The 26,407-nt window shown below is 53.3% G+C and overlaps 11 protein-coding genes across 11 annotated transcripts; 3 read left to right on the top strand and 8 right to left on the bottom strand.

The window, feature by feature from the left end:
* Positions 1–142: 142 nt before the first annotated feature.
* On the bottom strand, positions 143–889 carry A1O1_08195 (uncharacterized protein; the record flags this gene model as incomplete). Its single annotated transcript, XM_007729057.1, has 1 exon — positions 143–889. The coding sequence occupies one exon, from the start codon at positions 887–889 to the stop codon at positions 143–145; it is 747 nt and encodes a 248-aa protein (XP_007727247.1).
* A 762-nt stretch (positions 890–1,651) lies between these two features.
* A1O1_08194 (uncharacterized protein) lies at positions 1,652–2,482 on the bottom strand (the record flags this gene model as incomplete). Its single annotated transcript, XM_007729056.1, has 2 exons — positions 1,652–1,780; positions 1,844–2,482. The coding sequence occupies 2 exons, from the start codon at positions 2,480–2,482 to the stop codon at positions 1,652–1,654; spliced, it is 768 nt and encodes a 255-aa protein (XP_007727246.1).
* A 1,271-nt stretch (positions 2,483–3,753) lies between these two features.
* Positions 3,754–4,899, bottom strand: A1O1_08193 (uncharacterized protein; the record flags this gene model as incomplete). The annotated part of the gene is made up of 1 exon (XM_007729055.1): positions 3,754–4,899. The coding sequence occupies one exon, from the start codon at positions 4,897–4,899 to the stop codon at positions 3,754–3,756; it is 1,146 nt and encodes a 381-aa protein (XP_007727245.1).
* An 820-nt stretch (positions 4,900–5,719) lies between these two features.
* A1O1_08192 (protein mago nashi) lies at positions 5,720–6,357 on the bottom strand (the record flags this gene model as incomplete). The annotated part of the gene is made up of 5 exons (XM_007729054.1): positions 5,720–5,734; positions 5,787–5,912; positions 5,966–6,117; positions 6,165–6,260; positions 6,312–6,357. 5 exons carry the CDS (start codon positions 6,355–6,357, stop codon positions 5,720–5,722), a joined length of 435 nt encoding a protein of 144 aa, XP_007727244.1.
* A 421-nt stretch (positions 6,358–6,778) lies between these two features.
* A1O1_08191 (uncharacterized protein) lies at positions 6,779–8,696 on the top strand (the record flags this gene model as incomplete). Its single annotated transcript, XM_007729053.1, has 2 exons — positions 6,779–7,120; positions 7,215–8,696. 2 exons carry the CDS (start codon positions 6,779–6,781, stop codon positions 8,694–8,696), a joined length of 1,824 nt encoding a protein of 607 aa, XP_007727243.1.
* A 756-nt stretch (positions 8,697–9,452) lies between these two features.
* A1O1_08190 (uncharacterized protein) lies at positions 9,453–10,784 on the bottom strand (the record flags this gene model as incomplete). The annotated part of the gene is made up of 1 exon (XM_007729052.1): positions 9,453–10,784. The coding sequence occupies one exon, from the start codon at positions 10,782–10,784 to the stop codon at positions 9,453–9,455; it is 1,332 nt and encodes a 443-aa protein (XP_007727242.1).
* A 1,166-nt stretch (positions 10,785–11,950) lies between these two features.
* On the bottom strand, positions 11,951–13,378 carry A1O1_08189 (uncharacterized protein; the record flags this gene model as incomplete). The annotated part of the gene is made up of 2 exons (XM_007729051.1): positions 11,951–13,188; positions 13,246–13,378. The coding sequence occupies 2 exons, from the start codon at positions 13,376–13,378 to the stop codon at positions 11,951–11,953; spliced, it is 1,371 nt and encodes a 456-aa protein (XP_007727241.1).
* A 2,338-nt stretch (positions 13,379–15,716) lies between these two features.
* Positions 15,717–17,984, bottom strand: A1O1_08188 (uncharacterized protein; the record flags this gene model as incomplete). Its single annotated transcript, XM_007729050.1, has 2 exons — positions 15,717–15,960; positions 16,012–17,984. 2 exons carry the CDS (start codon positions 17,982–17,984, stop codon positions 15,717–15,719), a joined length of 2,217 nt encoding a protein of 738 aa, XP_007727240.1.
* Positions 17,985–19,894: 1,910 nt separating this feature from the next.
* Positions 19,895–21,307, bottom strand: A1O1_08187 (uncharacterized protein; the record flags this gene model as incomplete). The annotated part of the gene is made up of 4 exons (XM_007729049.1): positions 19,895–19,975; positions 20,027–20,493; positions 20,600–21,022; positions 21,079–21,307. The coding sequence occupies 4 exons, from the start codon at positions 21,305–21,307 to the stop codon at positions 19,895–19,897; spliced, it is 1,200 nt and encodes a 399-aa protein (XP_007727239.1).
* A 788-nt stretch (positions 21,308–22,095) lies between these two features.
* Positions 22,096–23,211, top strand: A1O1_08186 (uncharacterized protein; the record flags this gene model as incomplete). Its single annotated transcript, XM_007729048.1, has 4 exons — positions 22,096–22,304; positions 22,351–22,411; positions 22,447–22,779; positions 22,837–23,211. 4 exons carry the CDS (start codon positions 22,096–22,098, stop codon positions 23,209–23,211), a joined length of 978 nt encoding a protein of 325 aa, XP_007727238.1.
* Positions 23,212–23,736: 525 nt separating this feature from the next.
* Positions 23,737–26,038, top strand: A1O1_08185 (uncharacterized protein; the record flags this gene model as incomplete). Its single annotated transcript, XM_007729047.1, has 2 exons — positions 23,737–23,827; positions 23,877–26,038. The coding sequence occupies 2 exons, from the start codon at positions 23,737–23,739 to the stop codon at positions 26,036–26,038; spliced, it is 2,253 nt and encodes a 750-aa protein (XP_007727237.1).
* Positions 26,039–26,407: the final 369 nt, after the last annotated feature.

The raw sequence follows: 26,407 nt of genomic DNA, 5'->3' as shown, positions 1-26,407 counted from the left end.
AGACAGCAGACGCCGACGCCGGTCTTGCCGCCAAAGGAGCAGAAAGGACCGGACGGGATGGCCAGGTCGAGTAGCCGCTACTCATTCGAGAGATGTAGGTTAGCACGGCCTGAGGCAGCCTCAGCCAGCCCAGAAAGAATCTTCAACCGTTCTGTCTAGGCTTGACCTCGCCCTCCTGCATAATGTAATACACCACCGTGCCATCTCCTCCGCCGCCCTCCCGCGCCCTCATGCCCAGCAACACCCGCCTCTGGTCTCGGTGCTCATAAAGACTCCGTTTTCCGGAAGCTGCTTGGCCGTTGGCAATTCCTTGTCGTCGTCCACCCGTCTCTGGCGCCCCAGGTCCCGAGCCGGTGGTGGTGGTGGCATAGACCGTAATTAAGTCCCGTTCAGGAAGTTGGTCAAAGACGGCGCAGAACCGGGCCAAGGACCATTTCTCGCCCAGCGCAAGCGGGAGCACGAACTCGCGCTGGACGGGCAGTGCCGTGTCCGACAGTCCATACTTCAACAGCTGGGCCTGCAGGTCGGGATGGATGTAGCTGTGTTGTGGCGGCAGACCTGAGATGATGGTGACGACACCAGCTCCCGGTGAGGCGGTAGCTGTGGACGGCGTCGATATCCCAGACGAGGAGGGAGAGGGTGATGCATTGCCAGTGCCAGTGCCGGAAGGGCTCGCTGAGCGTACTGGACGGTCGAGAACGGTTGAGCCTGAAGTGCATAGAGCCTTGAGATGGACCAGGTGTCGCTTCAGGTCGGTCCAGTTGTGTTGGTGTTGTAGATTGTGCATGATCTCGAGCGCAAGCGCCTCCGAGGCGGATTTGGCCCCGGAGTGCGAGATGAATGTCGAGACCGCTGACGGCGAAGGAGGGCTGGAATTTGTTACTGACATTGTAGAGAAGGCAGAATCATAAACTCTGTATTTCAATAGCTGGCGGATGGTGGTGGTCGCAGGACGGCCTCTTTAGGCGTATTCCTTGATATCACCGCATGCGTGGTCCTCATATCAGGCACTCGCGAGCATCACCAAGGCATTTAGCATAACGGATTGTCTGGAACAATCCTGTATGAGAATCGATTGGGTGAGTGAGTGAATTGGGTGAGAAACTGAGGTTCGAGTTCGAGTTTGAGTTGGACAAATACAATAAATATATTCGCAGGCAGCCTTGGCAACCGCAGCCTCGCGCAACGGGAAGGAATTTGACCCCTTTTTCCATGGGATCAATTAATACGCAAAAAAGTTGATGTGACTCTCAAACCCCCTTGAAAATGGCACACATGCGGAAAGGAAGAGAAAAAGAGCATTAGCTGAACCGTGATATTATTGTCATCGTCAACTCTCATGGCCCGATACTCCAGATGGTAGACCATCATCAGCCCACAGTTCATGACCCTTCTCCCCCTGTTCGTGAGAGATCAACCTTGCAAGAACTCCTTCCATAATTCAAGCCCATGTGATAGCTCCTAGCCACTGACGCCTCCGCTTATTTGCTGATTGCTGCTATCTTGCTTCCCTTCGTACATCTCCTCGTCAGGCATACCCTGAGCAAGGTATCGGGAATCGTTAACGGCCACTGGCAAGACATTGTTGCTCCATAACTCCTTGACCGACACTCGACGGTCATGCGGGACTCCGCAGATGCCCAAGAACAAATCAAGCAAACCTGCCGACAACCAGCGCGTTGACAACATGGCCCTCCTTCCAGCCTTGTTCGGGCAGAGAGAGTCTGTTGTCCAAGATCCTGCCTAAGTATGCAATTCGTATTTGCGCCTGACTAGGAACCTGAGAGAGAAAGAGAGCGTTAGCTGTGTGGAGACGCGACGACAACCTTTTTGACCTGCATACCTCAGTTTCATCTCTGATTCTCTGGGTGAGAGCGGCAACCCTCTGATTCTTGCCGAGGAGTACAACGACGTCGGGCCCTCCACGATCACTCAGACGGCATTTGACCTTCATAGCGTCCCTCTCCACGACCGCCTTTCCCTTGGCTTCTTTGGCCTTCTCGCTGCTGGTGTCTTCCTGGTTCAAGGTATTGGGTCGTTCGCCGGCGGCCTCCAACTTGGATGAGAGCACATCCACGTCACTGATACCCAGCTCTGGCACATACTCCGGATCCGCCCTGCCCTCGATAACGTCGATAGGATCCGATATGACCGCCTCAGGTAGAGTGTACAAGTTTCCGACTTCATCGTAAGCACCGTCCTCGAGCCTTCCCGTGGGCAATGTGATGGCGAGCGCGTTCAGGATGCCCTGCGCATCTGCCAAATCCCCCTCTCGCAAGCACAAGAGCGCATGCATGAGGCCATCCCAGATTTCTGGTCTTCCTGTCACCCGTGTCTCGAAGAATTCGTGTCTCTCTCTGTCCAGCTGGGTGCGAGTCCAGGACCGTTCCGTGCTCTTCCATGGCTTCGGTCGTTTGAGCGGAAGGTTGTAGTGATCGGCAAGGGACGGCTGTCGGTCCGGGCGGGAGATCGGTTCCTGCATCGAATGCCGAGGGGTGGAGAGCGCAGATCTCGAAGTCTCACTGTGATGGACCGATAGGCCGGAAGGAGGAGCGAAGGTGCGTGGTTCAGGGTCGAGAGATCCGCCATTGATGGCAGTCCGAGAGGTGATGGCGTGAGAAGAGTGTCGAACTTGGGGAGGCCCGGGATGGCGCCCATCATCAGGACTATCGGAGTCCGCAGGTCTTGATGTACAGCACCCCTAGAGAAGTCAGGCTGCGTTAGTCGTAGACTGTGAAGACAGCGCGCGGGTGACTTTGGCGTTGTGCATAATGCATAGATGCGCCCAGCATCAAAGACGAACTCACCATGATGCGCGATCATAATGTACGTGGATCCGCTGTATATGTTCACCAGAAACAGTCGAGATCGATCAAAGAAGTATTCCGCAAGCAGCGTGCCTCCAACCGTCGGTGGCGAGCGCAGATAGAGCGGAGCGACAGACGATGAGCAGGACGGTGCAAGAACCCGCACGCGAAACGAGAGTGAGTGCCAGCCACGGGCTTGAAATGCTCTCGAAAGGACGGCAAATGGAAGACAATGGCTGTGGCGACTCCGACAATATTATATCAAGAGTCAATGAGGCCGAAGTGAGGAGGAGGAGGCGGCCCAGGATGATAGACTGCCCAATAAGAAGAGTGGTTGGATGAGTGATCCCGGTCTGATCATTTGTATAGAGAATACAGAGACATGTGCGCGCATCTCCTCCGAGTCTACGCATCACGGTCCTCGACGCTCTATGTGACCTTTCAGCCGCAATTCGGTTCAGCTCCCTCACAAGCGAGTACATGCAGCTCGTTCAGTTCTATCTCAACAGCCCGTTTTCATGGTAGCAAAATATCCCTTCCTCGAGCGACAAAAACTCCAGAGCATTAAGTTATAGACAATGCCATCATCTATCTCATCATGTCATATTGCCGATCCATGGCCTCGTCAGCAGGTGAGAGACACCCGCGGCGAATTGAAGCGTATCCCGCCACTCTCTGCATCTTCCCGCTGTACCAGATCCTAAGTATGTGAAGCAACGCAAGCAAACGCAGTTCCGATGCCAACCCATGTACACACTGAGGATACATAGCAAGCAAGTATGTGGCTCGTCAAGGAATATCTCAGATCGCTACCGAAACTCAATCGCAGGGCAAACACCCCTCCCCCAAACGCCTGGCTGGCCCTCGTGCTTCAATTCGAGTTGTTGATACCTGTTTCTACATGGTCAGCGACAGACACCGGGAAGACGTAAACAAACATCAACACTCACTTCTCGCTTTTGGAGTGGAAATAGATCCCACTCACTCGTCCCTCCACTTGATTAAAACATATATAGTAAAACCCCTCGAAGCTGGCCCCTTGGATGCTCTTCAGCTTGTAGTCCGGGACCAGAAAATGTTCCTTCCATCTCATGAAGATGTGCTCCTGCTGCCACCAATCCTCGTGGTTGAGCGGGTACACGAAATTGATGTTGCGTTTCGCATGAGGGCTCAGTGGCCGCCAGGCAGGGAACCGGGCCCAGTGGATCAAGTCTGTCTTGTCACTGGCACCCCATGCCGGGTCTCTCGTCCTGAAGCTGTATTTCTGGTTGGGTCCGCCGATGATTTCTCCCGTGAAGAACGTGGTCAAGGTCGGGTGGTCGGGAGTGAGCCCGCAGATCTGCAGGTAGCCCGACATGCTCGCTTGTTCTATGTCGACAGTCAGGATGGTGACTTCAACATTGTATACCTGGCGGTCTGATTGTTGTGTTCCTTTGAACTTGGCATATGGTTGGAACGTGGCCGATGGATATTGTGGACGAAGCCGCCGGCGCGAACAGTCCCATTCCTTCTCCTCGCTGGACCAGTCCAGCTCTTGATCAATCGAAGGGATCCCAGCCTGGCCTGGGGTGCCCGAGAATCCCCTTTTCCTGTCCTCTGTACGGACTTCTGAGGGTGGTGATAGGGTGCCCAAGTCGCTGTCCTTCATTATGGTCTGCATGTCTCGGGCGGCTGATGTCTTGCTTGACACAGGGCCCTTCGGGTTGGCCTCCGCCAGATCAATCATGCACGCGGTCTCGTATGTTTCCGTTTGCGATACTCCGTTTACCTTAGCAACACCCTCGTCAAGTAAAACGTCACCTTCTTTCAGCTCTGCTGAAGGCTCGGTCGGCGGATCTCCCTGGAAGCTCTCCGGTGGATTGTACAGGCTCTCCTCTTGAAGCAACGACATGCCTGTCGCGGTGTTGTCGCTCATAGACTGTCGACTGACCCCATCGCCGCCCATAGATCTCTGCTGGGCGAAACCATGCCCTGTTTGATGGTTGCCATGGCCTTCTAGAGGTGGCGTCAAGGGTGCAGGACACGCGACACCAGTTTGACCTAGATCAATTTGGTGAGGGCTAGCGGGAGGATCCGATGCATGAGTTGGCATTGAAAAGTGACGGATCGCGAGATTATCATATGGAGCGACTATGGACGGTGACCTGCAATGATGCGCGAAAACTGCTGGTGCGAAGCGGTACGACCGGTTCGACGGAGAAACGGTGATGAATCGTGATGAACCGTGATGCGGAGGCGGAGGCGGAGGCGGAGGGAGACGGTATCGGTGACGCAGAGGTTGGTATACTGTATAGCCAAACTGACGATGATGAGATGGCGAGCGACGCTGTAAGAAACAGATGGAGTGGAAAACCGTCGATGATGATAGTACGTAGTGAGCGCAAGTATGAGGCACAAGCTAATGTTCCGCGATAGAAATGGATGGTTGAATTACTACCTTAGGTACGTACTTGACAACCAGCACCGGCTTCGGCGTGTCTGCGGGGTATGAACATTGGACACTCGAGACACACTGCATTACATTCGCCCTCACCAGACACTCTCCCAGATTCTATGATTTCATCATTGTATTCCATGTTACAATATCTTGGACCTTGGTCTGTTCACGCTTGCACAGCTTCTTGTCAGTCCCATGATAGCCGCTTGTAATTATCACGAGGCAGGGCGGCTGCTGCAGTGTCCCCGTTTACTGCGTCGAGGTCGTCCCATTCAGGACGCTGGGCGCGGGCGTGGGCATGGGCATGGGCACATATATTGGTCACTGGCATCATCGATCGCAATGATTCCGTAGTCTCTTGAAGCGCTTCTGTCAAACCCATGGGCTGAATTCATAAGCTGCTGATTTCTGCTGGCGGCCGCGGATCGCTGTGTCGTCGTTCGATTCGTGAGGCAATTCGATCGAAGAGAGCTGTCTAGATTGGCTTGATCTGCGCAAAGTTCAGGTCAGAATGTCCTCCATACCCCAAGAAACCGGCATACCTTGAAATGCAGTGATATTAACGAGAACACCAATGCCTTTAAATCCTGCACAAGATAGTAGAAGACTCGCAGTCCTTCCGGATCTGCCGAGTCCGTCACGTCCCCAAGGGAGCCAATCTTCGCAGTCTAGTAAACAGTCAACAGCTGCCGTCGTGATGGCCAAGGGGCTCTCAGCAGACCTCGAATTGGATATGATCACTTCCTAGCCTGATTTCGAGCTCTTGTCTTCCGTCTTTGTTCTTCTGCGGCCACCGAGAATCATCCTCCTTCATGATTTCGCTGTCTTTGATGATGCGTTTGATTTCGGAGATGAGGAGGGCGCTGACACACACTGGGTCCTTGTAAGCGACGCGACGTTATGTAGGGTGTCAAACGTACTCTCTTTGCGGATAAGGGAGTCGTTGCGGTAGTTTGAATTGTTGGCATATCTTGCAGTCGCGCTCCGTCCATCGCCAATGGCTCGGAAGTCAAACTCTGTTAACCCATCAGCGTACATCCTTGCGACCAGCAACAGAGCAATCTCACCTAAAAACTCGTGGCCGAATCTTCCAGAGTGGCCGGAACTGTCCATAATCAATACTCGTTCGACAGACGACGGAGGGGAGTCTATACTAGTAGCGCACGTAGAACGGCTCATTGGTGTTCGACATAGCTGCGTCGCCTAGACCGACAAATCTTTATTGTCGTGAAGTCTAGAGATAGACCTGAGAGGGTCCTAGGTCTGGGTAGTAATACTCTCAAGTGTTGTCTTGAAGAGAGATCCTACAGGACCTGATTTGATCCCAAACTCCCGCGCCAAGGAAGAGTTTATTACACTGGGCTTCCAAGATGTCAAGGCTGCCACCGCCATAAGGCTGTCGACTCTCCACACCACCAGTACTAACTACAGGTAGTATGCATACATCATCTCCTTTGTAAACTTTTTGATCTCTTCTGTCTGCGGTTGCAGCCGACAACATATCTGGACCTTCTGCCCAAAGCCTCCCCCCATCATGGCGACCCTCGCAGACGAGCTCTTGAACGATTTCGAAGATTCTGGCTCTGAAAAAGAGGACCACCCAGACGGCTTCCAGGATGACGAAGATGTACGTGGCCACGAAAACGGAGTGCTAGGAGGAGAACACGAGGGACAAGATGAGCGCATGGGGGACGTTGAAGAAGAAGAAGAAGAAGAAGAAGAAGAGGCTGAAGCGATCGCTGCCGATACGGGCGGGACAGACGCCGTCGACGATGAGGATGACACCAAAGCCAAAGTGGAAAAGATGCGGTTAGGAGGTGTCCGGGACGTGAGGAGTGTAGCTGGCCTCATGAAGACTCTGCAGCCAGTTCTCGAGGTAAGCATATGACTCCCGCTGCTGCTTGCTATGCCAAAGCCCTTTCGGTTTACATAAAGATGGTCACAGTCCTGACGGTTCGTCCTCTTCTCAGAGAATTTCCCATTACCAGAATATCCCGCCGGATCAGCGAACAACGGGCGTGGGATCGATAGAAGACAATCCGGAATACCACCTACTGACCCAGTCCAACTCGCTCTCGACGCAAATAGACAGCGAAATCATCCTCGTCCACAAATTCATCCGCGACCATTACTCTGCGCGCTTCCCTGAACTAGAGACACTCGTGACGAACCCGATCGATTATGCGAAAACAGTGGCAATCATCAGGAATGGACCTCTCGAGAACATCAAGGCCCTGGCTGATTCCTCCGACAATATCGTCGGACAACCTCTTCGGTCTGTCTTGGATGGACCCACGTTGATGGTGGTTACGGTGGAAGCTACAACGACGCGAGGCCACGAACTCAGTAGAGCGGAGCTTGAGACGACCCTACGCGCGTGCGAGATGGCCCTCCAGTTGGATAGAGCGAAAAAGGTTCTCACAGAATATGTCCAGTCTCGGATGAATGTGTTTGCGCCGAACCTCACTGCGCTCATCGGCTCGCTCACGGCGGCCCAACTGCTCAATTATGCCGGTGGTCTGAAAGGTCTCGCCAAAACACCGGACCGCAACGTCCCCGCAATGGGCTCGAGGAAGCAGAGGCAGAGCGGCTTAGCCACCAACGTTGGCATAAGGCAGCAGGGATTCCTGTACCATTCGCCGCTAATCCAGAGCATCCCCAACGACTTGAGAGTCCAAGCCATGCGTATCGTATCCGGCAAGCTGATTCTCGCCGCGCGTGTGGACAGCGTCCATCAGGCACCAGACGGCTCGACAGGAGAGCAATTGCGAGAAGACTGTCTTAGGCGACTGGACAAGTTAACGGAGCCTCCACCGAATCGTGGACCTCGAGCTCTACCCGCACCGGACGATAAACCCAGTCGCAAACGTGGCGGTAGGAGAGCTCGTAAAGCCAAGGAGGCGACCGCCATGACGGAGCTCAGGAAACAGCAGAACAGGTTAGCATTCGGAAAGGAGGAGAAGGAAGTCGGCTACGGAACTGGCGCAGGTACAGCCGGATTAGGCATGATTGGCCAGGCGAACGACGGTCGCATTCGTGCGACGCAGATCGACCGGCGCACTATGGCCAAGTTGAGCAAGAAGAACCCGGGCTGGGGCGGCTCCGGGACAGCAACGAGTCTTAACAGTGGCATGAACACGTCTTTGAAAGGATTCGGGACTTCCTTGGGTGGGAATGCCACGACCCTGCGAGCTCAAGGTCTCCGCACGACCGGTGTGGGTGCCGGTATTGCAAGTTCGATCGCGTTCACGCCAGTCCAGGGCTTGGAGCTCGTCGACCCCAAAGTCCAGGCCGAGTTGAAGCGAAAACGCGAGGCCGAAAGTGCTGGATATTTCTCCCGTGGTACATTCACCCACGTTAATTCTGGACAATCGGTAGGAGGCTTCAAGGTGCCACAGGTTCCGCCATCAAAGAAGGTCAACATGGGGCCGCCTCCAACACCGGCGAAGTGAGTCTGCTCGGAAAAATGTTAGCCGCAGCTTCAGCACACCTCGAACAATGGTCGGGACGCAATCCAAGGCTGCAAGTCGTGTCAGGGAAACCATCACCACAGGGGCAACCTCGGCGCCACCACGACAGCCATGGCGTCTGGCAGCCCACGTCTAAGGTGACGTCTTGATGCAACCTTTGCAATGGCAAGACCACAAATGCGTGCTTGCCCGGGTCAAACAGACAACTCCCGCAGAACCGAACGCGGTTCTCATTCTGTCACTGACCAGCGACGACAAATATGGCGGTCGTAGATGGCCTGGAGTCTTGAATATTGATACGGAAGAAGGAAAGCCCGCGGCAACAGCTGAACGGCCTCGCAAACTTGGGAGCTTCAAGGTGAGCCTTTCAACATCAGAGGTTTATACCATGTCGAATGGCTGTCCGCCCTGGCTTCCTACTGAGAGCCGACATTGCTCATTCCAGCTGGCCTGGGTCGGCAAAGGCATCAGCGGGCATGGCAACACCCCTTGGAACAGCAGAGAACCCCTCAGCATACAAGCATGCATGCTTCGGCCTCTCGAATGGCCATTGGATCCAGATAGTCAATTGACCACGTGCCTCTATGGTACACGATTCTTCAAACCATTCGTATTCTTTTGAGTCATACGGTCGTCCAAACTCTAGTCATAGACCGCATCTATCGAGTAGTCTGCAGTAACTCTATAGAGCACCTCTGCTTAGCCTTGACAGCCTCGTGTCAAACTGACGCATCATGATCAGCCTCTTCCCTGACCTCTGCCCCAACCTCGACCCCGTCCAGGTCCATGTCCTCTTTTGCCCATCGGCAGAGCTCGACTGCGCAGGTGTTCCGGTAATTCACGCACAGTGCCCTCTCCATGTTTCCACAGCAGACCGAGGCCTTCCTTGACTTCGACAGCCGCAAGCCAGTACTCCATGGGGACCAATTTCTCCTGCTCGGGCGGTTTGCTGCCCTTCTTCATTTCGTCCGACTGCCGTGCTCCATCGTCAGGAGGTATGCCTTGTCCCTCTCCAGCGCCATTCTCCGACGCCGGTAGTGACTGCGTTGTAGTTGGTGACGCCTCTGAGACCCCTTCCGTGAGAATGACCCCATTCTCACTCCTCCACCACTTCATGTCCGGCCTCTCGGCCAACGCCCTGCGGATGTCGACGTAGATCAAGATCTGGGCATCACCGCGCATGCCGCTGATGACTTTGTCCTTACCGAGCAGGACGGCAGAGGTGCCGCCGCCGACATGGGATCCCGTCGACTCTTCTCCAGAACCGTTGTTTGAGGGTGGCGACGGCAGGACGTCGTCCAGCGCCGGACCGGTGGCGAAATGGACGTGGTTTCGCTTCATGCGCTTCAGGCCGCCGCTCTGGACGATCCGGTCCCACGCGCCGTAGAAGGTGCCGTGGACGACCGTTTCGGGAATCGTCGCCGGGTCGTCGAGCGTGATGGGCGTCAGCAGGCTTTCGGCTTCGATGGTCTGCATGCTGTGGCCTTGCGTGGCGCGAATCAGGAAGTGGCGGGGGTCCAGGTCGTCGGCGTCCTGGTTGGACTGGAACATGGAAATTGCTCGTTGGGTTTCTGAGTCTGTTTTTGCCTGTTCCGGTTCCTGGCTCTGGCTCTGGTCCTGTGCCTCTGTTGCTATTTCGATTGTTTGGTCTGTCGCCGCCGATTTAGTGACGCCTGCTTCAGTACGTGCAGTCTGTGTCTCTGACAGTGTCCCTGTCCGTACCGGGATAGGTCCGGGGTCATTCCCTCCTTCTTCTCCTTCTCCAATATATTTCAAAGCAAAGCGTTTCTTCTCGTTGTCTCGGACGGCCTCGACGACCTCTCCAAACGTCACGGGAGGCTTCATGCTCCGTAGCCTCTGCCATCCCAGCAGATGGTCCATCCGCACATACCCATGCTTGTCGATCGGGATGCGTTCTTCTACGGCGGCGTGGCGGAGAAGCCGCGACATGGCTTTGGAGACTAGAACAGTACGGGGTTGGGAGGCGTGTCTCGAGCCACGACCATGACTTTGGCCTTGACCACCACCTCTGCCTCTTCCGCTTTCTCTGCCCGCGGGCTCCGTCGACATGGTGAACTGGCGTTGACTTAATAGACCAAAACTTCTCCCAATGCTAGATGACCAAGCTTGTGGAAAGGCCGTCGTAGACCTGCAGAGTTGTATAGCCCGAGACGTGATGGTAGGATTTGAGTCACGAAGGAGGTGTATTCTCAATCTTCTAAAGTAATCCTTTACAACTCCAAACAGCGTGGTTTGAAGCTGGGCAACAATGTGCACAAATGACCAGCCTGGGTTTCTTCTCCCTGTTCATACACGAGCGAGGATGCGTGTTTTGAATAGTCGAATGATATGTCCCGAAAGCCAGCTTGAGAGAGGGTTTTACTCGGTTATTGGCTGAATATTGCAAGTTGTGTGTGACTTTGTCAATATATTCGTGGTTTTGGGGGACGCAAATGATCTGAAGCACTTTATGGAAAAAACTTCATCCACGACGCTCACTGGCCCGAGAAAGTCAAGTCTGTCTTACAACAGAGGATGAGTCAAAGCCAGGGGTGAAGGCTTGAACGGCAGCCTGAGAAGTTTAGTCGTGGACGTTGTTGGAGGTTGATACAAATATTACACGTACTCGAATCAAAATGTTCATACTGCGGGCACTTTTACTCTCTACACCATAGACAGCAGTTTATAGGGGTCAACACAACCACGACCGCTCAATGCTCAATCAACGGAAGACTCTTCAATTAATGCCAGTAATAACCCCTTGACTGATCTCACGAGAATGATCTCTTCTTAGACTTTGAGATGCAGATTACCATCTCAAAAATACCTATACAGGCCACTTGACCACTTGAGATCCCAGGCCTCCTCTCCCTGACCTGCTTCTTCCGCCTCCTCACCACCACTCCAGATGTGTCCCAGAATTAACTGCTCGTATAGACCGATAGCAGATATTTATATCCCGAAAGCTGTGTACAGCGAGCCGTCCAATATGCCACAAGCGCGACGTGCGAAAAGAAAAGCCCCCATGATGCAGAGATTCGTAAAATACCAGTGTCTATGAGCACCAGCACAGGGTATCGGATATGGTCGACAGAGGGCAATGGCAGAACCCAGGAGATGAACTTTTCTCCAGCCCATGTCCAAACTCCGAAAAGCGTCCCAGACGACGCAACAAAATGCGAGGGCAAGCGTAACAAGCAAGAAACACCTCCAAATGCCGCAAAAAAGAATGCTGTTTAAAAGTTCTGGGCGATGCCACCTTGTGTCTGAGGGAAGGTTGGGGCTCGTTCAATGCGGGTGTTCCTCCTGGCCTGGACATCTCGTATAACGGGCTGACCTCCAGCACCACCATATGAACCGTCGCCATAAGGGCCATCGCTGGGCACGTGATCGTTGTAGATGTTGTAAGGCACCTCTTCCTGGTAATACGGGACAGGGATGTTATGAGTCTCCAAGGACGCTTCGGACTGGTGGCCGGTAGAGTAAGCCGAGGACGCATTTGATGGACCACGACGAATATCGGCAGTACCGCTGCGATTTCGGTTGAGCCCACCCGCCGCACCAACCGCACCCAAGGCTGCAACTCCATCTCCGGCTTCAGGGTGGCCATTCATCAAAGGATCCGCAGAATAGTGGTCAGAGGCGCCATTAGGGGAGGTCTGGTATGCATACCCTCCCGGTTGGCTGCTGCTTTCCGACAAGGCAGGGCCAGCCGCGGGTCGACCATTGGAACCCAAGGTTGTCGACGCCTTGCGGTTGGACGGGGTCGCACCCCAACCACGGTACCCGCTGGTGTCGTCGTGAGGCTCGGATTGATTGTCGGTATATGCTCCTACACCTGGGACTAATGTGGGGTCGCTGTTTGGATTGAAGCCATATTCAGCCATCTCGTTCTTGCGGAGCTCCTCTGCATCCTTCCTTGCTTTCCGTTTTCGCCAAAAGAAGAATCCAATCAGAAACGCTGCGGCAATAACGGCAATTGGTATGATGACCGCGATCGCAATCTTAGCCCCGGAAGACAAGCCCTTGGAGGAGCCCGATGAGGAGCCTGATGCACTTAATGCCGATGGAGTGGCAGACGCCGAGGAAGTAGTGAATACAGAAGAAACTGTGGAGGTTTGTTGCGTGGTAGGATCGGGAGAATATGTCGAGGTTACAATGACGACAGAAGGCGTTTGAGTGCCTCCGGTTGAGGAGGGTGTTTCGGTCACGGTGGCGGTGACAGCAACGACAGGAGGACTGCTGGTGGGCGTCGGGGTAGTTTCGACGAAGGTCGTGGAGGGAGGCACCGAGATGGAAGCAACGCTAGTCGATATCGGCGCGGAGCTGGTCTCTGGAATGAAAGTGTCAGGTGTCGAGGTAGAAGATTCTGTCACGGTATATGTAGTCGTAGGAGATGTTGTCAGACTGGTTGAGGTCGTGGTGATGACAGTGGTGAGGACAGAGCCATCTGACGCGGTGCTCGTCGCGGTATCTGGATTCGAGGTCAGCTAACGACTTGAAATGCAACACAGTCATGGTATAGCAGTACCTGTAGCTGTACCCGTAAAGGTGTCTGTAGCTGCGTCTGTGAATGTGTCTGTAGCTGCGCCTGTGTATGTGTCTGTAGCTGTAGGTGTAGCTGTAGGTGCAGCCGTCGTCGCGGCTGGAGCGGTGTCTGACATTGTGCCGTTATCCTGGTGTGTCGAACAGAGGTTGTCGCAGGAGGGCAATAGGTATGCTTGCCGCAGCAAGCGGAGCGATAGAGCGCGGTATCAATCAGATAAGGTCGAGGTTTATCTGGACTTTGGTGACGGGGAAGACGTTTACAACGTAAGCGAGACTGGGAGAGCTGGTGAAGTTGGTGAAGTTATGGTGGTGAGATTGGCCTCTGCATTGCAGCCCATCGAGGAGGTGCGAGGGAAAGTGGAAAGTGGATGGACGTGTCAGAACGCCGCAACTCGAGGTTTAGAACCGGCGATCCCTGTGAGGCGCAGTCCGAATCTAAGATCTCGGAATCCGAGACGCAGCGCAGTGAGTTCGAGATCGAAACTCTGATGTGGTGACAATGGGCGAGAGTCGAAAAAGCGTGACGGTGGACTAGGTGTTCATCACCTGGGTACAGAGTAGGTATAGCAGGTTGGGTAGGTAGAGGAGGATTACGAGGGAAATGGTTGAGGCTGGAAGATAGACACAACTCCATGTTGTTGGCCAACAGGGCGGTGGAGGAGGAGGTGGAGGAGGAGGAGTAATCATATTACTAGCCACCTAAGGTACTAGTGTACGGTAGTAACCTCCTAGTTCTACTATACAGTGTCAATGGCGGCTTTTAACAACCTAGCCGAGTGGCTTAGGAGAGCTCTAGGTGAACACACTTGGGGCTGGCCTCACGGTTAAGTTTCAATGGAATCCCTACTTGAGCGACCTTAGGCATCAATAGCTTACCAAAAGTAAGTTAGCGACATATAATGTTTGAGACTTGGGCGGCCGCCTGTTTATTGTTTACTGTAGTGTGTGCACCCGCAGTTTGCTTGTCAAGGGTCCGCAAGGGTCCCGCTGCTCGGGTCAGTACTAAAAACACCTGCCTAGGGGGTTACCTTAGCAGGCTCTGGCTTGTAGTGGTGGATCTGGATACCCAGGTGCCCAGTAGGTACCTATGACACACCTGCCGCCCGCCAATGCTAGGTACCAAGGTGCTATTTTTAACTGGCAGCTACCTAGGTAGGTACCTAGGTACGTACAAGGTAACTTCCCACGGACCACCTATTTTGCCAGGTACCACTTGAAACAGTGATCCATGGTACTCTGTAGAGACAGGTACGATTGTGATTGATGATCTGTGGGAAGTCTCTAGGAGGAGAGGCCCTACCTACATGATTAGCTAAGTACTCTTACTGTTTGCTATCCAACAACGAGATATGTAATGTGCTCTTCCTTTGAACAAGAAGGTACCTACCTGAGGTAGTTGCTGATCAGTACTATACCATAGTACGTAATGTACTAGTATCTATTACCAACCTCACTTCAGCTGCACCGATTGTTCAACCGGAATCATTCTCCTGTGCCGAGGAATCAGGCTGTGCACGAGACATAGTTGCTCTTTAATAACTCTTGGTTGATATCATGACAATGGAAATATATCGGCATACGAATGATCTGCGTTGTGGCTCTTTGCAGGCTCGGGTCCTTTCTGTTGTGTTTCCCGGAGGCGGGCTGAACGGGGTGTTTTCCATCTGCTGGGACAAAGGACAATCCCGCTCCACTGAGACTGAGACTCCTTGCGGTCCAGACTTGAGGGATATTGGCATCCGTGTCACCTTTGCGGGCATTGGGTAAGGGTAAGATAGGCGGTGTCACCAACGAAAACCCCAAGCTCAGCTAGGTAGTACCTAAGGTAGGGTCGTACAGTATCTCTGCAGTGGTGGTGGTGATACAAATGTTTCCGGGAATGTGGCTCATCATTCTTATCAATGGCATGCCTACAGTCGAGGGTCGCCGCCCTACCTTACCTTGTCGAACAATTGGCCAGTCTCCTAGACACATGCAGGGCAGTTCGGGAGCTGCATCTTGCCAAAAGACCTTGACCCTGTCAGGGCAGCCCTGCAGCCCTGCAGCTCGCCCTGAACCCCGACCACTGACTTCATATCTGCGGAGGAACGAAGGCAACCCGAGATTCAATCAGCCGACGTAACCCCTTCAAGTTCAGGTAGCTAATTCAGATCTTGATGGCTTACTACTTCGTGTTATCTTGAACTCTCCTCGTAGATTTTTTGGCTTTGCCTTGTATCAGGATTGGCCTCCCACTTTTCGCCTTAATGTACATTTTGAGGACTTCAAAGCCAGCAGACCGCCGTGGCATATATTAATGTCTTGGTGGAGATTTTGGAGATCTCGAGATGCAGGGTCGCCGTCCACGGCCCTGGACGCCCCACGCTGTGCTGGAATCATCATGATCGGGGCACAAGAGGAAGTCCCTGTGCATTCAACCTAGTCCACAACTGTTCTGTTCAGACTTGCTCAAGATCAGACCCGATTCAGACCCCACTGCGGCTTCAGCGCTTCTGCAAGCTCATCTTTGGTCCCCGCAACCTCCTTAGGAATACGGCTGACTCGGTAGGCTCCAGCACGAATGCTATGCAAATGCACGGCCGACATGCCCGATCCATTGCTCCGAATACTGCCAGTCTCACTCATTGTGTCCACTCCCCGTAGACGGGGTGGCGCAAAATCGAGGGCTGTGAAGGTTGCCGACTTCCTCAAGGCATGACTGTCCATAATGTTAGTTGGCTGAGAAACACCGGCGTACCGGGAGACTTACGGGCTTGGTATGACCGCCAGATCATCAAACGAGGATGCCAGCGCTAGATGAGCTGGAGTCACCGGAGAGTACGGTCTGACACCGCCTCGAGGGCTATCAGGCGTACCGGCCCGCTGCTTTTGGAACCTCTGGGGCGGGGCAAAATCAATGGGCAAGAACGAGTCTCCATCGAGCAAGTGAGGTGTGGGTAGGATGTTGAGTGGTTTGGGCGGTGGCAACTTCTTCTTCGGTGTCAAGTGCGGATGATGCCCGGTGTATCTGCTCGAAGCGGAGGAAAACGCCCTAGGCCCTGGCATAAAACTTCCATTCGACATCGCACGATGTCTTCCAGAGAATGGTTTTCGGGGGGGAGCGTAGAATCCGCCCTGGTGGTGATGGCCTTGTACGCCATGTGGTCCATAGTAGTTCTCGGCACCATCGTGGTACCGGCTGTTTTGAGCAGAGGGTTGTGGCTTTGTCTCATCAAAATACTCCTTGTAGAAGGATCTGATGCGGTTGGCCCTCTGCTCCGGGTTATCCGATGGATCGTCTGGAGGCAAGGGTCGCACTCCCATGGTAAGTCGGCGCTCGTCGTGGTCAACATAGTTTTGGTAGTACTGATAGTCTTCATATTCGGACTCTGGGTGATCTTGAGATGCATAAGCTTCGTATTCATCGTAGTAGTCAACATTGTCGGCAGAGTCCTGCTCATTCGATTTGACGAATTGGGTCTGGCTAGTCTCTGCTGGATGGGCCAGGTCTGTCGAAGGGGTGTTAGAATGTTGTGGCGTGCTGTGGGAGGTCACGGAGACTGTTTCGACAACCTCGCTGGGCTGGACAGAGTGCTGCTTGTTGCCCTCAGAGTCAATGAGGCTAAGTTGTGGTAACCTCGGCTGACGAGTGTCCTGGACATTCAAAGTTATGCTGGGTGCAGACTTATCCACATTGGTGGAAATGACATGAGCCGCAACAGCAGCATCTTTCACAACCGCAGGCGGAGGGACCTGCAAATCCTCCGCCGGCGGTTCGACTCTGATTTCTGTGACCATGGCAACCGGCTCTTTCTTTTCGGGCTCAGCTTTCTTGCCCCCGCTAATGAATTGTGCCAGATAGTTATTGCTCGCCCTCAACGCATTAATGGCTCCGTTGCTGCTGGCTGTGCTCAAGTAAGACTCACGGACGGGGTCTGTTGACACTGGAGCGAGCAAATTGTTGTTACTGGCCTGTGCCAACGTTCTATTGCCGCTGTATATAGGGTCGGCTCCTGTCCGGACCGAGCTTGTTGACACATGACGCGAAGGCGGTCCCCTCGGGTTCTCTTGTGCATTGCGCAACAAATTCTGCTTGGAGTCAAGTGGAAACCTGCCGCCTGACGATCCAGTGTAGCTGGAAGAATCGTCAAAGTGGCTTCTCAAACTTGAAGGCGGTCGTATAGACCCATCGTCAGGGATAAACGTCGTCGTCCGATACTTGTCGTCACCGGTGTTCATTGAACGGGACAGGGAATGTAATGACTCTCGAGATTGGTGAACCTCGGGCGGCAAAAGGTATGGATTATGAGGACCCAAATCCAGGGACAGCCCTCGTCCGCGGCGACCGACTTCCTTGGTCTCGGCCATAGACATTTCCGGAGCCTTTCGACGTGTCTTCTTGCCCGGCTTTTGCTGTGCTTCATCCAAACCAAAATCAAGCGCCTTGTGCTTATCCTCTGCATCCTCTCTTCGCAACTTCTTCACATGACGGCGATGCAAGAATATCAAGACAATCAACGCGATTCCCAAGGGGACAACGACCCCTACGACGATTGGCACCGTGTTGCTCGATCCACCAGAGTGACTGTTATCAGTCGAGGAGCTATCGGCCCTTGCCACCAGAGATGGTGCTCGTTCGACATATAAACCGGCAAGTCTGATGTCCGGAATGGGGCCTGGTCGGGCAAAGGGATTTCGAGGCTGAATCTGTGGTTCATCTTCGGGTCGGATGATTGAGGACATTGTAATGGGATGATGATGATGATCCTAGGCAGTGCTCTGCGTATAGAAGTAAAGGGTTATATTATGATAATTAGAAGTCGGCTGCATGGAGCATGGTGTATCAGGTCCTGTCTTCTCGCATTCTACCGTAGAGGTTCGTGGGTGGTCAATGGGTTTTGAGATGTTGGTCCAGACTGCGCAAAGGAATGGAGGGCGTGGAACCGGTCCACAACAGAGCTTGATGCTGCCGGTAAAGAGCGACTTGGGTGAGATGCTAAATGAGTGACGATATCTGGGCAAAAAGAGTGACAAAGAAAGAAAGAAAGAAAGAAAGGAAAGGTAGAATGGTCCAAGTGTGCTCGATACAGCAGATCCGAGCTGGTAGAGAAGATTGAGACCGGATGCAAAGCAATCAATGCACAAAGGAGAGACAACAATAAACGGACAGGGGGTGAATGAGGGTGCAGCGGTACGGAGCCACGGGGCTAGGGAGGCACCCTAGTAGGCTAACAGCTAACGACTCACAGTTAATACCGTGGTCAGGGGTGGTTAACTAAAGCCTAAAGCCCCTAAACAAGCCACAATTTAAGCCTGATGAGCCCGACCACGGCCGCTGCCACTTTTGCCCGTCTTAATGGTTGCGGCTCACTTCTAGGCCCCCGCTCAAATCTTGACCATGGAGAAGCAACAGATGAAGGACATCCACAAAGCCACCGGCGTAATTTGCAGGCATTTATCATCATTGGCGGTCTGAGGGAACCCTGCTCGTGAGGAACCAATGCTAGGTGCACGTGTTGCGGTGGTCTTGTACAACTGCAGTGGGAAGTCATACGGAAAAGTACAACCTACAACTAGGTATCTCCCTGTGTTTACACCCTCACATCCTGCTCTCATTACCTCCTGCTCAGAATGCCTTTGATCTAACCCGGAATCTACAGATTTCCCCTGACTATTCATGCTGTCAGTCTGCTGCCTCTATCGACAGCTCGCATCGCCAACGAATGGTGCAGCGTGTCCTGCTACCGCCGCACCTGGCTTCTGTCAATCTGCCGTCAATTTCCAGACCCCAGTCGTTAGCCTCGCGCCGCGTCGGCCCAATAGATGACCATCTCCTACCAGTGTCTCATCATGATTGATTCCTTAGCGAAAATGAGTGTTCCGGAGTCAACTTCGCGCCCATCCTGGCATTCCAAATGCCCAATCAATCACGCCGAGCGGTATCAACCCATGACGTCGGCTCCTTTCGCGTTGTTCACATCATATGGTCTAAACTCCTGGCCGGCCGCGACGACTTCGCTCTGCTGTGCTGGTCTCCAGCGTCTGGAGAAGGCTGGTTTCGAGGCATGGTCGGACATATCGGTCATGTAGCAGCACCGCACGATGCCGACCGAAAAAGATGGGCCATTCTCGAGACATGCTCCATTATCGGACTGGGTCGTTGGGTCAAGCAATCTCAGAAATCCACAAAAACTGGGGTGTCGCCACGTTGAATTAATTATGTGACATCAAAGAGCCGGTCTCCCCCATGCCATTGTGCTATCGACATCTATGGTCCGGGATAAGACTGCGATGTTTTTTTGCAGGAGCTCACTAGGATGATTCCAGGAAATCGGTCGTGCTGTCAGTCTGGGTTAGATCTCCGAAAACCCCTCGGCAGAGAGAGCACTTCTTGCCATGCGAGCTCTATGACACCCGCTGGCCTCAGGTGGGCTGCTGACATTTTAGAATTCAGTTGTTTCATGCAAGTGACTGGACCATGACCGGGACTTCTGAGAGATGTGTTTGCCCCAGAGCACATGATCCCGTTTGAACTTCCCAATCCCTTGCTTGTAGTGCTAACCAACATCAATCGACACGGTTGTAATGTGCTCGTCGCTGCAGTCGCAAGAGGTGTCGCTGCTAGTATGGATGTGACGGCCGTCGGGCCATTCTCAGTTCACCATTGCTGCCTCGCTTGCGTAAAGACTTCCGACCACTGTAAGTGCTAGGATTGGCGAGACGGCATAGGATAGCTACTCGGGTAAGTCTGAGCAACTTCAGGAGTCATTGGAAGCTGCACTCACAGTGAGAAGCTTTGATAGGGTCATTTCCTCATGAGCGCCGACGCCATGAACCTTTGCCATAGCCACCAATTTAATGGCCGGCGGTCCAGTTGGCATCAACATCATGGCGAAGCACAACATTGGATCTTGGGGAAGCAACCTCGTCTTGGTGGCGAGTCCCCAAATCATGGCGATTGAGACTGCCGGCCACAGCACGAATCTTACCAACAAGATGCAGGCTATGGGAATCCAGGGTAAGCCATTGTCCTCGCCCCGTTTCATTTTCCGCAGCGAGGAGGACAGGGAGACTCCGACTACGACGACTTGCAAAGTGACGAACAGTTCTCCGATGTTTTCCAGGGATGTGGTCAACCAGGCATTGAACAATCCTCCATGTCTACTGTCGTTGAAGAAAAGTCGGTGCAATGGCGGGGTGAGGCCAATGACAGCGCCCACCACCGCGCCGATGAGAGGCGCATTGATGAAATCTGACAGGAAGATGAGACCATGTCGCGTACGAGGAGATAGCTTTATCCAGTGCTTCCGGCCGATGTTGAAAACACTTGCCTCTATTTCATCACCAATTGTACGGACTCGGACCCGGGAGCAGAGAGGTCAGATCGTCGATGTCCTGGCGGTTTTGTTCAGCCTCGCCATCTCTCTCTCTAGGAGGCTCTCCGGAGTCATGTTCATGCTCTTCCGCATCGCCTTCCTCCCCGTCTGAGGCGAATTCAGCATCAATGAGGCGAGGGCCCACGGCAAACGTTAAACAATTCCCCACTATGGCACATACCAGGAAATACGCTTGGGCTCGGTTGATGGCGTCTCTAGTATTGTCATCATCGAGGAGCAGACGGTCTAGTATGCCAGTCGATCCCAATGATTCAATGAGGAGGAGAGGCAGGCTGGTGGTATTGTTGAATGCGAGGGCCGGTGTGACATAAGGAGGGAAACTGAAGATTCTGACCACCAACAAGCCAATGGCAATCGAAACAAGAGCATAGAAGATGGCCCAGACTTGTGGACCGAGCTGTTAACACAGAATGAGGGAGGATGGTTGTTCGCAAACGTACTCAGAATGGGAATATATCGTGTTGCGGTGTCGGCGTGGAGCTCATTGCCGACCTTTGTGATGAGCAGGGCAGGCAAAAAGAGTTTGATGCACACTTCAGATATCTTCTTGGAGGCGGGCCCGTCTAGAAGCTTGAACTGGGTGGCTACGACGCCGTAGAAGATGACCATGATGATGGAGATGGTTGCTTGAAGGGCGCCCAAGAAGGACTCCAGCAACCCGCTTTGCATCTTCGGTCAGAGCTTCCAAACAACAGTGACCTAAACAAGTGAGGGCAAGGGATGTTCAACATCTACCTAAGGTACCTAAATAACAGAACCCTCATGTTAGCCACAAACGTCAGCGGCATGGGAAATGAGATGCAGCGGGAGGCTGATGGCATGAAACAATCGATAGGTGCGCACAGTGCGGAGAGAGTCTCTCGTGCCAAACCCCATGCAGGGGCTGAACGAAGATGCCCATCTATGACGAATTGGGCCATCAAGAAGCGGGTGATAAATGTCCTAGTAGTGGTAGTGGTAGTAAGTGACTGGCGTTATACACAAGGTATGGAAGTCTAGGTCGTTACTGTCAGGTTCAACCGTCGCTTGCCTGCTTTGCGTTTGCTTTGCACTTTCATCTGAACCGCCCGCCTGTAGCACCTGCCATATTAGTATCCAGGTGCCTGCTGAGATAGCTATGTCATGTCCATATTGGTAGTGCCTTCCTTTTCGTCAAGTGAGGACCAAGCAACAAAAGCAACATCCGGCACTGCATGAATTTCCCTCCCGTCCACAACAACACCCCCCTCCCCCAGTCACCCACGTCAACTGCTTCCAGGTATCTTTATCCGTCCGCTAGAGAATCCTTGCTCTACGACCCTTTCCCAGTCACATCTCCTATCACAGGCGACGCCGATAAGAATACCAATACTTTCGCCGGCCACATTGAATGAAGTCATCGCTCCGTCAGCCTCACTCCCCAGCTTCGTTGCAGCTTACTAGTAGTCCTTGCTTCGAGAACCTCAACTGTCGTCACCATGGACCCTCCGGCGATGGACCCCGAAATCTCTACCGCCAAATCTCGGATCGCCATCCTCGGAGCTGGATCTGTTGGTTCGGCCATCGGCCTGTGTCTGATCCTCAATCCCGTTGCCAGCGAAGTGGTGTTGGTGGATCCCAATACTGCACTGCGCGACGCTCAGATTAAAGATCTAGGAGATGCCACCACCTACCATGGTGCTGTTGGGTTGGTCTGCCCACTCTCTACCTCGACATCAATAACCCTTCTACAGAGGTGGCGGCGTCAGGATTCGAGCTGGAACCCACAAAGATGCTGGGCAGTGTGATATCGTTGTCATCAGCGCCGGTGCTAAGCAAAGACATGGCAGGTTGCCCCTCTGACCGTGGCTCCTGATCTGACCGTTGCTCCCTCAGGCGAATCACGTACTGACCTCCTCGGTCGCAACCTTGCCATACTGAAGTCCGCAACAAATGACATGAAACCATTTCGGGAGGACACCGTTCTCCTCATTGTTGCAAACCCTTGCGATGTCCTGACTTACTTTGCCCAGCAATACTCAGGCCTCCCCAAAGGCCAGGTGCTTGGGAGCGGGACTTTTCTTGACAGCGCAAGGCTGAGAGGTATCCTGTCGGAGAAAGTAGGGGTGGATGCGAGCAGCATAGACGCCTACGTACTGGGTGAGCACGGGGAAAGTCAAATGGTAAGCGAAGAATACTGCCCACGATGCTGGTTTCTCGCATTGTTGACTCGCAAACAGGTTGCCTGGTCCTGCGTGACCATTGGTGCCGTCCCCCTGGATCAATGTCTGCCCCCCAACGTCACTCTCGACCGCAAGGCCATCGCCATTGAAACCAAAGACAAGGCTGCCAAGATCATCGAAGCCAAAGGAGCCACTGCCTATGGCATTGCTGCCCTTAGTGCGAGCATCTGCAAGTCCATTCTGTTCGATCAACGAAACGTCAGGCCAATCTCCCACTGGGTAGATGACCTGGGATGCTGCTTGAGTTTGCCAGTTGTCCTGGGACGCCGGGGAATCGTGAGATCCCTCAACATGCCCTTGATCCAGGAGGAGAAGGACCTTTTGGCCAAAAGTGCAAGCACGCTGAAGGAGTATATTGCCGAGGCGAAATAGGTTGGAGGGTACTAAGGGGAGTACGTGGCGTTTGGGAGTGAATGGTCGGATACCCACATTAACATGTCGCAGTGGGACAAATACCTAGATACTCCTGTTACCTTCGAGCCATTATCTACTTAGTGTCTCTGAGAATTGTTGGTGTCGAGTAGTAGTAGTCATGGTCCGAGGAAGGTAGGTTAGTGTAGCTACCTGGTATGTAGTCTGGCAGATGAGGCTGAATTGCACCGGCCAAATGTCACTGCCAAGCCCAACGAGGCTGCCAGCCGCGGCGGCCGAACGACCGTCATACTAAAAGTAGTAACTCGAACTTGAAGGTAAAGTCCATCTTGAATTCTTCACGACTGACTGATTCGACTGCTTCTACTTGATTGCGGCGGGCTTAGTCGCAACTTTGTCAATTTGCTCTTTGCTTCTCTGTGAACATGTTCTAGCCCTGCACTCATTTGGCAACAATCTCTTTCACCGCACCCTGCCCGACTCATTCCTGCGACTCATCCACCATTGAGTGAACGGCTTGTCAATATGGCTCAGGCCCAGCAACAGTTGAGCCACAAAGATGGCGCCTTGTTCAGACAGGTGGTGCGGCATTTTGAAAATAAGCAGTACAAGAAAGGTGAGGGACTTCTGATGTTCGTTGAGCAGGACTGATGCTTTTTGTCTAGGTCTCAAGGCCGCAGAACAAATCCTCCGAAAGAACCCAAACCATGCCGATACCCAAGCCATGAAGGCCCTCATACTTGGGTCACAGGGCCATACCGACGAGGCCTTTGCCTTGGCCAAGATTGCGCTGAACAACAACATGAAGTCTCACGTTTGCTGGCACGTCTATGGGCTCCTCTACCGCAGTGAGAAGAATTATGAAGAAGCCATCAAAGCCTACAAATTCGCATTGAGGTTAGAGCCTGATTCGGCCCCGATCCAGCGGGACCTGGCGCATCTTCAAATACAAATGCGAGACTATGAAGGGTACATCCAGAGCCGGAACAATATGCTGCAACAGAGACCAGCCATCAGGCAAAATTGGACCGCTCTGGCCATCGCGCACCATCTCGCTGGGGACTACGAGGAGGCCGAGAATGTGCTTACCAGCTACGAGGAGACTTTGAAAACGAAGCCCAGCAGGTCGGATCTCGAGCACTGGGAAGCTGTCCTCTACAAGAACTACATCATAGCAGAGTCAGGCGACCTTCAGAAGGCATTAGATCATCTCGAGGCCGTGGGCAAGAAGAGTCCAGATGTTCAGGCCGTCCTGGAAATGAGGGCAGACTATCTGGCTCGATTGGGTCGAAATTCGGAGGCTGAGGCAGCTTACGCCGCACTCCTGGAGCGCAACCCTGATGATTCGGCTTACTACGATGGCTATATTGCGGCAAAAGGACTGAATGATGGCCCAGTATCAGACATTCAGAAGGCACACCAAGAACTGGCGGAGAAATTCCCAAAAGCAGACCTTCCTAGGCGGAGACGTTTGGATGTTCTGGCAGGTGATGAATTCAAACAAACTGCAGACGCATATCTGCAAATGATGCTCCGGAGAGGCATCCCTTCTACATTTGCCAACATCAAGCAACTGTATACCAACGAGTCAAAGCGCGACATTGTCCAGGAACTGGCTGAGGGATACGCGGCGGGAAAGTTGGGTTCGCAAACCAATGGCGCCTCTGAAAATGGCGAGAGTAAAGAAGAATCACGGTTCAGATCGTCCGTCTTCTATTTCCTTGCACAGCACTACAACTACAAGCTTAGTCGGAATCTTGACAAAGCTCTGGAATATGCCGACAAGTGTATAGAACTGGAGCCCAAGTCGGTCGACTACCATGCCGTCAAGGCAAGGACGTATAAGCACAAGGGTGACCTGGCCAAGGCCGCCGAGGTCATGGACCAAGCTCGATCGTTGGATGAGAAGGATCGGGCCATCAACACAAAGTGCGCCAAGTACCAACTGCGGGCGGATCAAAACGACAAGGCGCTCGAGACCGCCGGCAAGTTCACCCAGAACAAGACTGGGGGTCCGCTCAGTGATCTCATCGACATGCAATGCGTCTGGTACCTGACAGAAGACGGACAATCATACCTTCGACAAAGGAAGCTTGGTCTCGCCCTCAAACGCTTCCATCAAATCCTGACCATTTTTGACACCTGGCAGGAGGATCAGTTTGACTTCCATAACTTCTCACTGCGAAAAGGGATGATCCGAGCATACGTGGATATGCTGAGGTGGGAGGACCGGCTCCGCGAACACCCCTTCTTCTCGAACATGGCCATCTCCGCGGTCCAAGCTTATATTCTTCTTGCCGACAACCCGGACCTGGTGCACGGCCCTATCATGGACAACGTCAACGGTACAGGCAAAGCCGGCGAGATGAGCGCGGCGGATCGAAAGAAGGCGCTTAAGAAGGCCAAACGGGAGCAGGAGAAGATGGAAAAGGCCGAGGCGGAGAAGAAGGCTGCCCTGAAGGCCGCCAAACCCACACCGAAGAGCGAAGATCCCGATACCAAAAAAGAAGACCCCGACCCGTTCGGCAAGGCTCTCGTCGAGACCAAAGACCCGCTCAAGGACGCCATGAAGTTCCTCGGCCCCTTGCTGGAGTTCTCTCCTGATCAGGCCGAAGGCCAGTGTGTGGGCTTCGAGCTGTACATGCGCCGCAAGAAGTACCTGCTCGCCACAAAGTGTCTGTTGGCGATCAACGCCATGGACTCCAAGCATGAACAGCTGTCCGAGTACAAGAAGCAGCTGAAACAAGTGCTGGCAGACAAGCCAGCCGAACTGTCCGACAAAGTCGCAGACATCATCAAGAGCGAGGCAGGCGCTTTGATCCAGTAGGGTCTGTGTCGGAGATTATCGCGTGGCATCCTATCGGTCACAATCCGCAAATTGTGTATGCGATGCATTTCCCAGGAACGGTCCGGGTCACCGCCGTGCCTATGTGCAGGGTCTAGTCAGTTGAGGTCCTTGCCTTCCAAAGAACAGAGCAAGATGTGTTTTCAGGGGGTTTTCATCTAACAGAGCCGGACTACTATGCAAGCATGGCCAAGAACATATCTCACCGTGTTTCTGTCTGCGGATATGGATTGAAATGGAATGGATTGGCAGGCATTTAACTGCATCCCCCCCCTGCAAGACAATGGAGAGAGGTGGCGTGGCAAGGTAGGACAGAAAAGTGAAAGAATCAATATAAACAAACAGCCCTGA

Source organism: Capronia coronata (genome assembly GCF_000585585.1).
Source record: "Capronia coronata CBS 617.96 chromosome Unknown acBCG-supercont1.7, whole genome shotgun sequence".
Lineage (NCBI taxonomy): Eukaryota > Fungi > Ascomycota > Eurotiomycetes > Chaetothyriales > Herpotrichiellaceae > Capronia > Capronia coronata.
The sequence above is the reverse complement of the archived record's forward strand: the minus strand, read 5'-3'. Positions and strand labels throughout refer to the sequence as shown.